This window comes from Uloborus diversus, chromosome 1 (genome assembly GCF_026930045.1).
Source record: "Uloborus diversus isolate 005 chromosome 1, Udiv.v.3.1, whole genome shotgun sequence".
NCBI lineage: Eukaryota > Metazoa > Arthropoda > Arachnida > Araneae > Uloboridae > Uloborus > Uloborus diversus.
This window is the reverse complement of record NC_072731.1, coordinates 33775706-33792230: the sequence shown is the minus strand read 5'-3', so window position 1 is coordinate 33792230 and position 16525 is coordinate 33775706. Positions and strand designations below refer to the sequence as shown.

Below are 16525 nucleotides of genomic sequence, written 5' to 3'. Positions count from 1 at the left end.
GGTATTTTTTTATGGAGTCACAATCACCCCTGCTACTTGTTGACATATTTTACATCTAAACAACTGCGTTAGTCATTACAAGGCACGAGTTTTGTGGCTTTCATTGAGAATGGTAGAATTGAAGCCATGACAAAAAAGTTCCACTTCTGAATGTAATGTATTCACATGAAAGAATATGAATGTATTTTTTTTTCTCAGTAGCTCAAGAAAATTCAGTTAAGCCTGATGGAAACATTACACAGACCATATGCAAGCGTCTGAAACATCTTTACTTAATTTCCATACATAGTTTCTTTGTTATTTGAGTGCGATGAAGTGCTTTCTCACTTCTCTTGGTATGCCTTGAAGTGGGATCGCACTGCTATTTGTTACTATAATTTTTACACTACATAGGCTGCAATTTACTTCCAGCGTTATAGTCAAAAAGGAGAAACAGCTAGCAATCTAAAAAGACCACTGGAAGGGTGAAAAATAAATTACTTGAGAAATTTTCCTGTGTGAAGCTTGCGACAGTACAAAGTATGCAGCAAAAATATCAACGAATTGAAGTGTGCAACTTAATTTGCACTGTATTTAAAAGAAAGATTCATGAAGTTTATGCAGGAAATTTCAATTGTAAGAAGTGAGCTTGAAAATAACTTTGTTGGCAAAAAATACTCGTACTGTAATAACTAGTTAATTATTTAAGCATTTATATTATTTTTCAATATGCATATTTTAAATTAATTTTAGTAAAGTAGACCCTCGTTTTAGGCAAGGGTTACATTACACAGAAATGCCGCTTAAATTGAGACCTAATACTAGTGTTAAAATAGGGGTTTTGTTCCGTAGATAACAAAATACTTCATTCTAGTGATAACTAATTGTATAAGCTGAATGTGCACTTATATCGATTTTTATGCACAACATGAATCAAGAAAACATAAATTAATTTCGTGTTCTGTTTATAAGGAGGAGCTGGATATGATAATCGCTTTTGGTAGTTATTAAGAATTTTTCTCTGTAATTCATTGCAGGGCATTAAAGCATCCATGATCACTTGCGTCATTTCTATGATAGAATCTTCCTTTACCAACAAATCAGAAAGATAGTTTCCATTGTCTAAGAATGGCTCAAAATTTTCAAGGTGAACGTTTTTGGTTGTGCGTCATCGACGTTGGTATCCTCATTGATTTTAGCCTCCTTTATCACTCCTAAAAGCTCCTCTTCCAGTAAGTTCTGAACTGTGTGAATTTTATAACTTTACTTCTGGAAAGAGCTTTGGAACCAATCACATATAATGTCTCCAGTGACACAAGCTCGATCTTCTTTTCCTGATCTCCAGGTTAGCCTGAGATTTAAATAGCTTAAAACAATCACCCCTCGTCCTGCTTTCTGTGCAAAAATTTAATCCATTAAAATCTTTCATTTTAATAAATTTAAACAACTGAATCATGTCCCCTCTGACTCTTCTTAACTCCAAGCTATACATGTTAAGTCTGGTATCATAGTCTAAATTTGAAAGTCCCCTTACTAGTCTAGTTATCCTTCTTTGAACCCTTTCCAATACAGAAATATCTTTTTTCAGGTAAGGTGACCGAAACTGAACAGCATTGTCCAAATGAGGTCTTACTAAACTCCTATATAAAGGCAGAATAACCTTCTTAGATTTGTTTGAAATAGATCTATTGATAAACCCAAGCATTCTATTCATTGGCTTTGTTACTTGCTATGTTGCACTGTTGACTAAACTTGAAGTGCTGATTTATTATGATATCCAGATCAATAACATTTTCTGCCTGACTAGTGACTGAAGCCTGTAAACGATAACCCGTACGCTTATTTCCATGACCTAAGTGTAGCTCTTGACATTTCCCTACATTAACTGCCATACCCCATCTATCCGCCCACTTAGTAATATGATCTAAATCCTCTTGAAACTCTTTTACTTGATCTTCATTTTCTACGATCCCCATAACTTTTACATCATCAGCAAAACAATCCATGCTTCCAGCAATATTTTCATTGATGTCATTCATAAAAATAATAAACAAAGGAGGCCCTTCTGATGAAAACCATTAAAAAAATGAAGTTACAGTTATCTGAAAATTACTCAGGGCTACTGAAATAACACTTTTTAGAATAAAATTTGTTCAATATAACTGTACCATGTGATTTTGTTACGGGATTTGTAGAACCATAGGTGCTATTTTTTAGTCATAAAATAAAATAAATTAAATTAAAAATTTTAATAGTGTTAAAACAATTGAGACCGGTCCAACATGCCCCGCGGTCCAACATACCCCACCTCCCCCTACAGATGCTGAGAATTGGTAACTGTCCCGATTTAAGAAACTCTATTGGAGAGGTTGGAGCCAAGCTGTCCCTATGTGTAAGGTCGTGCGCACATGGCGGCACCAGAGGGGCACTTGACTGCGACTCGACTCCTGTGCCCGATAATTAATCGAACTCTGACTCTGACTTCGTAACTTTGGAAAAAATTTATACATGGAGGACAGATGACCGACTCCGATTTTTGGATATTTGACTCCGACTCCTTTATCCCAAAATGAGATTGGCTCCAACTCCGCAGCTATGGTTTTAACTGTGAAATAAATATTGTTGATATGACTTTTTATTTTCACGCTAAAGTATTAATTTAGGCATTCAGTTTTTGGCGAATAAACTCGAAGTGGGGAAATAGGCTTGTTTAGTTCTAGACAGAACTTCTTGTTTCGCTAACTATTTGTGTATTAAATTAAAAGAAGAGCCTTGGGCAGTGTATTTGTTACAGATATTGAATTCATTCCCCTTTTAGCATTTCTGTATATCTCAAAATAATTAGTTTTTCCGGAAAGAATTCCGGTTTCAGATTTTAAAGTACAATATCTCATCATTATTATCCTCTTTGGCGGATGCAAGGGAGGGGCAATACGGGTGATCACATGAGGGACTCTACTGGCAATTTTTTGATACTGAACTTCCAAAAGTGTTTTGAGGCAGTTTTTGATAAATTTAAAGGAGCTCTTAACTGGAAATGCTTTGGAATTGAAGTCTTAAAAACACAATTGCGAGCCATGGGTGCCCATATGCAAAGTTGCAAGGGGGTCTCTAATATTTCCCCCGTGATTTAGTTGGATATTTTCCCTGTGGAAACTGATTTCAGAACAGGTTAGAGTCATTAAAATTTGACATTTTTAATAACTTATTCATTAATGGCTGGAGAAAAAATGTTTTTACATTCTTGCAAAGAAAAAAGTACTAAAACCAAGGAAGTTCTAATTTCAAAGGGGGGACCTGAGCCCCCCCCTTGCCCCCTATATGGGTGCCCTTGTTGCGAGCCATCTTTGGTCACATGAGAAAGGTTGATGTTCGGAACTCTACACTCCTAAATTTTTGAAATTGGGGCTCTTAAAACCGTAATTTTATCATAGGAGTGTTGGGGGGGAGGGGGGAGTTCAGGGGCTTTCAACATTTTGCAAAACTGAATCTTAAAAATGTGATTTTAAACCGTCTTTGGTAATATTAGAGGAAGGAAATGAGGTTAGGACTTTTCCCGCAGCTAGTTTCTCGAAACTGCAGTTCCAGAAATGCAATTTTAAGTCGTGTTCGATGATGTTAGAGGGAGATAGTTCGGAAACTCTACTCTGAAAATTTTCCAAAATTAAAGTTCTCTAAAAACATAATTCGCCTGTCCCTTAAAGAGTTCCTGGATCTGCCCTAGATTATACTTCAATTTAGACGTATTATCAGTACTTTGTTGGTCATGTTTTGATTGGCATTCATGTTTGATTAATTACTCATCAGTTAGAGATTTAAGAGGTATTAAGGGTGGCATTAACTTCAATATTTAAAAGATTGTAATTTTCCAAAGGACATTAGCAAAATAGAGAAGCTACTGAACTGGAAATAACTTTGAGATAGGAAGTAAAAACTTACATTGTATTCCGAAATTAAATATTTATGCATTGTTTTTTTTCATAAATTTAGTGTGAAACATTTTTTTTCCATACTATATTTGTCAACAACCTCACTCCAGCTGCAAACTATATTATCCCCTAACCCCACTGCATAAAGGCGCAGGCCGTGGTGGCCTGATCAGTGTGGCATCAGACTTGTAACCGGAGGGTCCCTGATTCGATCCTAGCCGGTTGAAGATCCACCATCTTCATCAATGGTGACTGGGGAACGTTAAATATGCTCGTGGTCACATGCTCGGTTTCTGGTATGGATCAAGAAATCAGAGGCTGTCTTTAGGGTCCTATTCAACTGGTTGAACCACAAATAGTGGTAGGTATGGGAGACCCTGGAGTGAAAAGTGCATAAAGTTGCTTAAAAAACATTTGCACGACTGTGCCAATCAGGCTTGGCGCGTGCCTGCAAGGAGTCTGTGCATTAAAATTTAAGTAACGCAAACATAATATGAGAATCTTTCTTTTTATGTGTAACAAATAACAAACGTTTTTTTTCGTACTTTCTTTTTCATTTTGTTTTTTAATTTTGTTGTTTAAATAGAGTAAGAAGCAGAAGAAAAAGAGACATGTTGGTTCCAGCTCAAGTGATTCTGTAAGTTATCTGTGAACAACAATTGGTCATTTTTGTTGCATGAACTTTGCTTGTGATATTATACATCTAATTGTATTCCATTTTCATAGGATTCCCAGGATTGTGAAATGGAATGGGTTGAAGCTTCATCATCCCTAACTCAAGCGCATGCTTATCAGTCTAAAGTATGTTCTAAGTCAAATGATTAAATTTGAGTTATCCTTTTTTTTTTAAATTTTAGTTTAATGTTTTTTTTTAACTTAAAAAAAAAGAAAAGGAAAAACTCATAAATGACCTTTCTTACCTTTGCTTTTGTATTAAATTTCAATTATATATGCTTTACCTTTGTATTACAAATCAATTGGATTTCTTTGAAGTCATTTTTATGTCCCATAACTACTGTAAGAAAGTTGTAAAAGAATGAACAAAGAATGTTTTAGAATTCGGGCTTTTAAAATGGCTGATGGACTCCTAGGGGTCCATAAAGCAAATATTTCGGGTCAGTATCCACAAAACAATTTTTACATTACTATCATCTCCTGGCTTTTTGTTTTTGTTGAAATAAATCCTTCACTAAAAATCTTTCATAGTCATGGTTTTTTTTGTATTTCGTTTTACTCAACTTCCCAGTAAGCAAAATATCTTGCCTCAGTATTGCATAAAGGTTGACATGCAAGAAAAATCATCTTGCATTAATGCTGCCTCAATGTTGTTATGTTACTCCATTTATGCTGTCAGCAGGCTGCCACAATATTGACTGACAAGGTGTATGCAGCATAATATCAGGAAAATATCAAGGTAGGTTGCTTTTGTAATATTGCATACGTATTGATATGACAGGATAATATCAAGATGTTGTCATGACAGCATGAAATCAAGGTCTAGGCAAGATGATCTTGCTTTTGTAATCTTGCATACGTATTGATATGACAGGATAATATCAAGATGTTGTCATGACAGCATAAAATCAAGGTCTAGGCAAGATGATCTTGCTTTTGTAATATTGCATACGTATTGATATGACAGGAAAATGTCAGGATACATTGACATGACAGTATGAAATCAGCACGTTTGCAAGGTGTTTTATCTATTTATTTATTTGTATTATTTTCACTTTAAACTCGAGAATTAAATTTCATTCTTTAATTATTTCTGTTATTCTTCAAGACAGTTTTCTAGCCTAAGAATATTTTCTTAAAGCTGACATCTGATCGGAAATTCATATAAGGGTATTAATAGTACTCGCAATTCAATTTAAAAAATGAAAGTTTCTTCGTTTTGCGTAATACTGGACTTATTTTTTAAATTCATGCTTCTAATTGTATTATAAAGACATAAAATGCCTAGTTAGGAATAATTGCAGAAATTTTTATAAAACATTTAGGAGTAAAGAAAGCAAAGTAATAAATAAGTAAATAAATACAATAAAGTACATTTCCAAATGGATGTCATCATTGAAAATATCCCATTGACAAAACACATGAATTTATCTTAAAGAATAACATAAAATAACCATTGAATAAAATTAATCTTACTCATGAGATTGAAGTGATAATACAAAATTCTGGGCTTCATGTCCTTTGTTTCAAAGTCTATGGACGAAAAAAGTTATTTTCGGCCATTTTTAACATTGCTCGCACATCGTCTGCGATATGACTTGTTTATTACTATATTAATAAACAAATTCAGTTATCAGTTATTCATATTTTATTCCTAAAACAATATGATTCCACACTAATAACTAAGCAACCAACTTAACGAAGCCTAAAGAAATGCAACGCCACGTGCAGCTCCCCGACTGAATCGGAGGTCAAAGGAGAAAGAGAAAGATGTGCCAGCAAAGCGAGGGACGCTGGGTAGAAAGAACTGTGCGCATGCGCAAGTATCAACGAAGGTCCACCTGTTCTATTGTGTACTAATTACCTTGACGGTGACAGCATGAAATCAATATCATCTTGACGGCGTCAACATGTATGCAATGTTGTTATTGTAAGGTAATATCAATATTGATATTTTAAGATGAATGCAATGTTGCATACGTGTTGTTATTGTAATATTGCTTTTTAATCTTTATGCAAGCTTTATGCAGTATGAAACACGTCAATATGAAAGATGTAAATGGATTAAATTTTTGCGGGAAAAGCAGGACAAGGGGTCATTGTTTTAAGCTATTTAAATCTCAGGCTATCTTGGAAATCAGGAAAAACTACTACTTTAGCAGGGTCGTGGGCACTTGGAATAGCTTACCGGAAGAGGCGGTAATGAGCAAGGGAGTGTATAGCTTTAAGAGGGCCATTGATCTTCATTGGGGACTAATTAATTGACTAGGACCAGCCTAGCTGGGCCCAGAGCCTGTTGCTGGTCGTCACATTTGTATTTGTAATATTGACGCCGTCAGTATAATATCAAGATCTGTCAAGGTTGATGCAAGAAATTTTGCTAGTAGGGTTGTTATCAGAATAACCAAATTAGGCTTAATAAAAAAATAATTTTTTTTTTTTCACACTGCAAATAGAAAAATGTTTTGGAAACATTGCATTGCTGTAGGTATTGCAAGGTGTGGAAACACGTAACTTTAAATGACCTGGTGATATGTGAAAAACCCCATGTTCAACTATGCTTTTATGAATATTTAGGTTTAAAAGCACAAAATAAAGAGCATTAATATAAACAATAAAGCCAAAGAATGGAATGTGCTAAATCAGGGGCCGAGTGGCCCCATAGGCGTGCGGAGGGCTTCAAAAATGGGTGTACCACTGTACCAGGAGGTTGAAATTGCGTTTGGAAAGGCTCCTATACTTGATCCCTAAGGAAATTTTTCAGAAAAAAGGAAATAAAGGTAATAAATAATATAAGGAAATTTTTCAGGAAATTTTCAGAAAAAAATATTCTGAGTAAAAAAGCTTTTTTAAAGCGTATGAAGTAAGAAATTAATGAACCTAAAAATGTAAAGTTTTAGATACTTTCATATTAACTTTCATTTCTATGGGCTAACGGGAGTACCACGGTACCCCTGGTGACCCCTGTGTGCACACATATGACTGGCCCACCGGCCCATCGGCTCGCAGACCGATGCGCCCTCAAGCCTAAACACCTTTATTTATTTATTTATATTTTTTAAAGCTGATTCAATCAAAAGCATTACTGTAGATATCCTGAAACTGTTACCAGATCAAAGACATGTGTGTCAATGGTTATTAAAAATATTTATCTCTAAATAGGAAGTCAAACTGGGGTTTGAGAAAATATGTTCAATAAACTCTCTCTCTCTCTTTTTATTTTTCTAAGCTGATTTCTAGGAATAAAATATGCATTTCTCATCAAAAGCATTAGGTGCGTAAAAAATAAATAAATAAATAAACAAAAAAAATAAAATAGCAGCATCTTTTAAACAAAGCAGCTAATACACTTTTTCCATTAAAAAGAAATCTTTAACTGCTTTCAAAAAGAAAAAAAGGAATTAAAATTGATAAGCTCATTAAAATAAATAAATCATATAAAAAAAAAGTTTGTTTTTTCCCTGTTGCCATTTTTAAAAATTAATTAATGTACTTTCAAAAATAAATTGAATCAATAAAATGTCAAATTAAAGAAATAATTTTCATTGTCAAAAAAGAAAGAAAAATCGTCTGTGCATATCTTTATGTAGAAACATAAAGAACTCTGAATTTTTCCGCCTAAAACTGAAGACGTAAATTAAAACTTTAGAGTGAAAATTTAAAAAAATATTAGGAACAATTATTTCTTAGTAAAAACCATGGCTGTGGAGGAATCGGTCATTTCCCCCTGAAATGCGCATTTCTACCAATGTTTGCGGAGTCGGACTTATTTTGGGATAAAGGAGTCAGAGTCGAATTTCCAAGAGTCAGTCATTTTTTCTCTGTGTATAAATTTTTGCAAAAGCAATGATGTCAGTGTCGAAGTCGGAGAGTCGGAGTCTGACTAATTTTCGGGGCCTGGAGTCAGGTGCTCCAAAACTCTCGGGGTTGGAGTCTGGTAATGTTCGTCAAGAGCTATTTCCAACAAAAGTTGTTTGAAGTAAATCTGCCTCAACGTTCAGAATCTATATTGACTTCCAGTTTTCCCTAGTCGCTAATATTAAGGGATTTGAACTGTTCAAAATTGAACAGAAAATTGTTCAAATCAAAAAGACATTTTCTATACATGTTCTTCATCAAAAGTTTTTGTTCTTACAAAGCGTTTTGAAGCAAATTTGACGCTAAGTGCAGGATAGCCTTGAATTGCTCAGTAGGCGCTGTTAAGTTTTTTTTTTTGAAATTTTCAACATTGAACAAAAATTTGTTCAAATCAAAAAGTGAAACATAGGAATGAAGTGTCCTTGCAAAGACCTTTTGAACAAAAAAAAAAAAAAAAAAAAAATGCTTGAATCGGGCTATTTACTGAAAAGTTATTAGGGTGGAGGGGGACAGACACACAGGTCAACAGATATTATTTTCCCCCATCTCAATATCCTACTTTTCAATTTTTAATTTTTCTATATTTATTTAATTATTTTATTTATTTTTGAGGGTTTTTTTTTTTGGTTTTTTGTGATATTTTTAAGATGCATTAACCTTCTTTCATGCTTTTTTCTGCTTTCTCTTACTTTTACTGAGAAATCAGGTTAAAAAGCAAACATGGATATGACTTTGCTGTTTGAAAGATATGACCTGATTGCTCTGCAACATCTGAAAAACCAATTTAGCAATTAAAAAGGGCAGCATATATGCTTAAAACAAAAATGAGACATTCATTGAAGATTTAAAAGGATGCAAATACAAGTTATCCGGGGCAAGATAAAGAAAATCAAAAATAAAAAAAATTTTATGTTGCTAAAATTTTAATTTTTGAGAAATATTTTTTTTCAAACACTGAATGCAATGGGGTGGTTTCCTTCAGTCAAAAGTACTACTTTTAGTCATTGAAATGGATAGAATGAGCAAAAAAAAAATTACTTGGACTCAGAAAATACTTTGAACAGTTTTTTTTAAATTAATTTTTTTAAATGTTCGATTTTTCAAACATGGCATGATCTTTATGGCATCACAAATGATTCAATTTGACGCATCTTTTTACTATGTTTCCATGTTATGATAATCAAGCAGCAAATTAAAATTGTGCTCTTTTGCTTGCTATCAACCATATCGTTGCCAATACACATTAGTAATGATGTAAATTAAATATTTTGTTCTGTGAATGGCAACATTGAATGACATTTCATCATTTGTGATGTCACACGACAGAAGTGTAAACAACGAAAGTGCACCGATTTAAGTAATTTTTTAAAAATATTAAACTTAAATAAATTATTTAAAAAATGGTCAGATCTTATGTTTTTAAGCATGCTCTTTCAGAAAAAAACTTTTAAAACTTTGGAAATGACCCTATTATTATAAGAACAGTAATTAATGCAAATGTATTTTATTATTGTTTATTATAAGTCATCTGTTGCATGTTTTTATTTAAATAAGCTCAAAGATCCAATAATCATCTTTGTTAATTAATTTTTGATAGAACAAGCCATCTAAGGAGGAGCAAACTAGTTCAGATTCAAGTGATTCTGTAAGTTTCTTAATTCTGCATTTTTTTTCTTTTTTTGATAACTTTTCCTCTTTTCTCATCATCTAAGTATCTTATAATTGCATTTTAGGATTCAGGTGACATAACTTATTCTCAAAAACAGGATGGAAATGTTTCTCATATAAAGGTAATTTTGGAAGCTTTTTAAGTATTTAATTCTTGCCAAGATATAATTAGTAGCAAAGCCAACAGAATGCTTGGGTTTATCAATGGATCTATTTCAAATAAATCTAAGAAGTTTCTTCTGCCTTTATATAGGAGCTTGGTAAGACCTTATTTGGAGTATGTTGTTCGGTTTTGGTCTCCTTATCTCAGGAAAGATATTTATTTTTTCGAAAAGGTTCAAAGAAGGGCTACTAAACTAGTAAGGGACCATCAGATTTATAGATTATGATGCCAGACTTTAAAGACTTAATATGTATAGCCTGGAGCAAAGGAGAGACAGAGGGGACATGATTCAGTTGTTTAAATTTATCAAAATGAAAGATGTGAAAGGGTTAAATTTTTGCATGAAAAGCGTGACGAGGGGTCTTTGTTTTAAGCTATTCAAGTCTCAGGCTAACTTGGAAATTAGGAAAAATTACTATTTTAGTACAGTTGGGGGCAATTGGAACAGCTTACTGGAAGAGTAGGACAAGCATGGGGTGGATCAAGACCCACGTGATAACAGGCCATACAACTCCTCCCCCCCCCCCCGCTTTGTTACGCCACCAGTCGTCGATCTGTGAACTTGGCGCAAAACTTTGAAAGCAGTGCAGTTTACCAGTAAACAGTAGTGCTACTTGCTCTGGCTGAAATAAATGAAATAGGAAATATGTAACTTCGGATGCACATTCTTGAATACAATACTGTTGGATTTATTTCACTTTTAAACGTACCGGAATGTAGAGGCAAATAATATATATATATATATATATATATATCTTGTAAGTGTCTGTCTGCTGAGTAAAAGTGAGTCAGCGATTTGCGCTACCGAACAACCTGCATGCAAAGAAAAAAAATCGGGCGCCTCAAGGAATAAATTTTAAAGTTCAGAGGTGAGTACTTTTCTCAGATAAACAAATTTACATTTTATGCATTAGAGTTCATGCAGTTAAGGTTACTTAACTTTTCCTCCATTACACAAACAATTGTCAGTTTCCTTTCCGATATCTTTGTCTGTAATTTGTAATTTCAGCATACTGCTTTAATATTTGAAATGGTTAACTTGCAATAAATCAAGAAAATTATTAGTCATATTATGCTTTCTAAACTCATAAATTTATCTTTTTTATTTTCCTTGTTTGAAGATGGTTTACCTTGTAAAATACATTCAGTATTGAGTTAAAACAAATAATTATTGTGGTAGTAAGCAGGTTAACTGAAAATGAGTGGTGTGAATAATGATGGTGTTACGGTGCTGCAAGCACACTAAGAATTTGTCCCAGTGCGCGAATTTACGGGTCAAGTCTGTTGCTAGTGGTCAGCGCTGCGGCGTGCTTTTCTAAGTGTTGCTGATCTGGAAAAAATATATGAGGGTTTGATTTGCATATTAAATGGGAGGTGTGATAGTTTTGAATGCTTTTGGGAATTGTGTTTAAAAGGAAAACCTTCACAAAATGATGATCCTTTCCTTCCTCGGAATCGCTGTATACCAAAGAAGTATGAAAACAATAAAGCCATCTCACTGCACACTTTCAAAATCCCAAAGTACTACAAGGCAATACATTGAGGTTTGTGAAATGGTGCAATCTTGCATTATTGGGTGGTTTACATCAACTGGACTCACATAGGTCATTACAGTTGAACAAGAGTGCTTGCTTTTATTAAACAAAGTGAAATAAATTTTGAAAAATCAAGTGAGTTTTTCAAAAATGACCTAGACATTGAGAAACTGCGTTTACAGTTGAATTTATCAGACGATATCACTTATGAAAAAACAACTGGTCTTAAAAAACATGAGTTAATTAAATTACCTTTTTACAAGAATACTGTGCGTGTTTGTATTAATTATTTCCTTTTTTCAAAGCCAAAAAGTATGTGTCAGGCTTGTCGAGTTTTCGGGGTTCTAATGTTGATTAAAGACTTTAAAATGCTTAAAAAAAACTTCAAAGCTCATTATTTTTGATCTCAAATTTAGAAAAATTCCCGCGGCAAGACCCCCCCCCCCTCTTTACAATATTTATTTTTTTTTTAAGTCAACATCTCTAGGAGTGCCCTTCTATGCAAGTCAAGTGCCCTACCTTTTTCAATGTATCGCTACAGCACTGCAAGGCTCCCCGTAGAAAAGAACAAAAAACTGTCTCTTTTTAAGACAAGTGACATGATCTAGTTCAACTAGAAAATTTGTATACCATTTTTTAGATTGTTTTACGTTAAAAACGCCATGTCACATTTGTTTGTTTAAATTAAACACCAGAAAATATGTAAATTGGCATTTTCAAGGTACAAAAATCTAACCTTTCTTTGGGAGGGGGGGGGGGAACCTCCGTGGGATTGCATAACCACCTAAACCCCCGGTGATATCTAGCCCCCTCAATAATTTTTGTAAGTGGGCGCCTCTGTTATAAACGACGCGTGATGTCACACTTCTTGTTATCCTCTCCCTTCCCCTGTCACAAAAATGTCACACTGAATTCCTAAAAGAGCCTACTCAACAAAATGTTGATCTAAATTTAACATATATGAGGTTTTAAGTATTGAAGAAAGTTGCTAAAATGGTCATTCTTTGAGAAGTTTTTTGAAAAAGGTTACTTTGTCATCGATTATATAATAAATTATATAATCGAATATTTAAAATAATTTTTCAAAAGCCTAAAATGATGAACTATTAAAGCCCCCCCTCCCCCCACACAAGACTCATTAGCAGCAAAAAAAGCTGAAAATGGAAAAGTAGCCAAATTCCAAAAAAAAAAAAAGGCTGCTCAGATATTAAATACTTTTTTTTTTTGATGTACAACATACAATATTCATGATGTTGTATAATTCATTCTTTAATTAACGTTTTTCAAGTTGAATTCCTGTGTAACTTTTCGAGATTGCCCACCGAAGGGAGGGGGGGTCGGAATCATAGTCTCATAATAATGATAGCTTTTCAACGACAATAGTTATAAATAACTGTGTCCTTGAAATTTTAAGGGAGATGGGAAGATGTTTTTGGGATATTTTTCTTGAAGTTTTCATAATTGAAAGAGGTAGGGCATGGTTTACTTTGAGGGATGGCACCCAAGCATTCATATCTTTTTAAAAGTATAAATTTGCTCAGCTAAGTTAACATTAATAATCTGGTATTATGTACTTAAATTTGATGTTATGTCTTTGAAACATATTGCAGTCATGTTCCCCGTTTACTTTAGTAAAAATGTTTATTTTTAAAATTTTCATTTAATTCTTATTCAAATACAATGGTAAAATTATTTTTTGTTTTGCTGTAATTGTAAAATGAAAATTCATTTATTTATTTGAATACTTCTTAAGACTTAATGTTTCAATACAATATATGAGTAGTTAAAATGCGATTAGTTAAAAAAAATTTTCAAATGAAAAATAAAACTATGTTTATTTTCACTTGGTTTTAACAAGATTGTAAAATAAGATTGTGTTTAGTTATTTGAATACTTTGTAAGACTTATAAATGTTTTTATGTGAAATACTTTGAATTAAGCTCAGTGTATTTTTTAATGTATGATTATTGGTTCCTTTTTATGTTTTCAAATGAAAAAGTAGAAGTTTTAATGCTACTAAAATAATAGAATACAATAATAAATAAACCAAATAGTTTAATTTAATCAAAATACTAATCGAAGCTCTCACTTCCCAATATCATTGTGGATCGACGAACGATGACGTCATTTGCTAGTTGGATGGCCTTCCTATCTCGAAGGCCTCAGGTGGATAACTTTAAGGAGCCCATCCATCTTCATTGAGAACTAATTAACTCACTAGGACCCGACTAGCTAGGCCGAGAGCTTGTTGCTGGTTGTCATATTTTTATTTGTATAATATTGTTCTCTAAAATTGGCTATTCATGATCCTATCATAAATTTTAATTACAAATAGGTGGTTGTGTAGATATTAACATATTTCATTGTAACAGAGGGCAATGCTTTGCTTCGTAATGAAAGAAAAGCAGGAGTCCTGTATTCTTCAAATCTTATTTTCATATGCAAAGTGTTTGAATTCTGTCTAATGTGTGAAAATTAACATAAAATTGGAAAGAATCACAGCAGTTGAGCTCCCATGGAAATTAAGTTTATTCTGATTTCTTATTTTTGTTCAAAAAAGTAATAAAATTCGCTCTTTAGTCTTAAATTGTATGGAACATAAAATACTCTCTGTAAATACATTGTGTAGCATGATAACCTAGAAACTTTTGATGTTGAGTGAAGTTGAAACTTTTTATGAAGTTATTTTAGTTCTACCATGAAATAACAGTGAAAGTAATAAAACTTCCTGACTTAGTTCCATTTTCTAATGCAAAAACGTTTTTTCTGTACCGACTTGATTTTAAGTTTTGATGAAATAAACGCTTTATAACTTCTGTAGCTCTTGCTGAAATAAACCTAATAATATTATTTTGTTCATGTTCACATATTTTTATGTATTGAATAATTTTATTGAGGAACACTTTTTTTGTGCTTTGATATACTTACTGAGGGAAAAAAAGAAATACTTAGCATTGATTCGAGAAATTGGAAATACTAACAGTTTTTTTTTTTTTTTTTGACTATTAAACAAACTTGGACAGAAAATCTTTTTTGTTCATTAATTTTTATATCTTACTCTCCCTATGTAAAATTTTGATTGCTGTTTTCATATCCAAAATTTAGCATTAGTTTGCAATCTACAAGATTGTTATATGATATAGTAATTAAAAAAAAAAACTTTTTTTTTTGAAGTTATTTAAAACTTTGATTAGAATTAAGATGATTAGAATTAAGAATAGACATCTTGTGTAATTTCAAGATATTGTGGTGAAGCCTATGTGGAAATTAGTTTTATAATGTATATGTATTCAAATTTTCAATTTCAAATTTCACTTATTTGTTAAATTCATTGCACATTCAGTTAAAAATTACTGGGAACATTTCTTTGCATATTTTTTCTTCTTTTTATGCATAGGCCAGACTAGGATATGTTATAAAATTCTTTTACTTGAACAACACATGTTGCAATGCAAAAATTTCCAATTATAATTCTTTTGAACAAATAAATTTTTGCAATAGAGAGATGATTGGATGAATGAAGAAAGCTTTGTACCAACTTTGAGTAAAAGTGAGATGTTTTCAGGAAGCTCACGCCAGAATAAAAAAGAAATAGCAAAACTTCAGAGGGAAAAAGAATTGGTTTGTATAAAGTTTTCAAATTTGTACCTAACTTATAAAAAAACTGCTTCATAAAAATTCAATTTTTCTTAAAATTACATTTGCAAATGCAGTATTGGTACTTTTTTCAGTCATTTCTTGTGCTTCTACATATGGGAGACATGTTTTTCCACTGTTAACAGTAATTTTGAGATAAAACATGAAATGTTAATCAAAATAAGAAAAGTGGCTAGTTGTTTATGAGATATATTGCAAGGGCTCCCAACTTATCAAATTGGTGGCACTCTATGAAGAATCAGATCTTTTGCACTTAGCCCTAATTAATCTCTGTTGTATAATTGATGCCGTGCACACTTCGTGGCACTTCTTATCCTCTCCCTAGAATACCCCAGGTTGCTGCAGTACCTGTTTTGGGAACCCTTGGTATATTGTAATCTAATAGTGTAATATATTATTGAGTGAAAATGTATTAAAAAAAGTTAAATTCTAAAATACATTTTTTAAAACTTGTGAATATCTTTTATATTTGAAATACTGACTATAATCTCAAATTGATATTTGTTATTTTATGTGTTTGATAGTTTTTATTAGTACAGTAAAATTAGGCCAAAAAATGGCCAAACCCAAACATCCAAAAAAAAAAAAAAAAGTGAAACCTGTTGCAAATTACTTCTTACCCTTCCTGCAAGAAGGGGTGAAAAGTCCCAGCACTTTGCGCGTCGGGTTTTGGGGGGGGGGGAGACGAAATAATCCTCTATTTAAATAAAAATAATTTCTATTACTTAAAAAAATATCTGAAACCTCGCAGAAATCACTCTATAATAATAAAACAATAAACTCTCACATAAAAAAATTCTAATTAACAGGGGTGCACAGGCGGGGGGGGGGAATGGGGGGTGTCCATGGAGCAGCTTTGCGTCACTGGAATTTTTAAGGCGGTTTTTTCAAGGGGTATTTCTTTCTTTATTGAGGACTTTTATTCTGGATGGGTACTCCGTCACACTTAAGGGGTGCGCCATCGCTTTGAGGGGGGGGGGGACTCTGAATTTACATTTTAAAATCAACTATTGCAGTGAAGTTCACGAAAAAATTTCCCTGACTTAAACTTTTCCGAAGAA

The 16525-nt window shown here is 32.9% G+C and overlaps 1 protein-coding gene across 1 annotated transcript in view; it reads left to right on the top strand.

Annotated features, from left to right (window-relative positions):
* The window catches only part of LOC129234535 (CWF19-like protein 2), a 62313-nt gene that overhangs the window by 2555 nt on the left and 43233 nt on the right, over positions 1-16525 (top strand). Inside the window, exons 2-6 of the mRNA XM_054868550.1 lie at positions 4495-4545; positions 4635-4709; positions 10039-10086; positions 10175-10231; positions 15309-15428. Coding sequence (XP_054724525.1) covers positions 4495-4545; positions 4635-4709; positions 10039-10086; positions 10175-10231; positions 15309-15428 — 351 coding nt within the window. The remainder of the gene's footprint in view (positions 1-4494; positions 4546-4634; positions 4710-10038; positions 10087-10174; positions 10232-15308; positions 15429-16525) is intronic.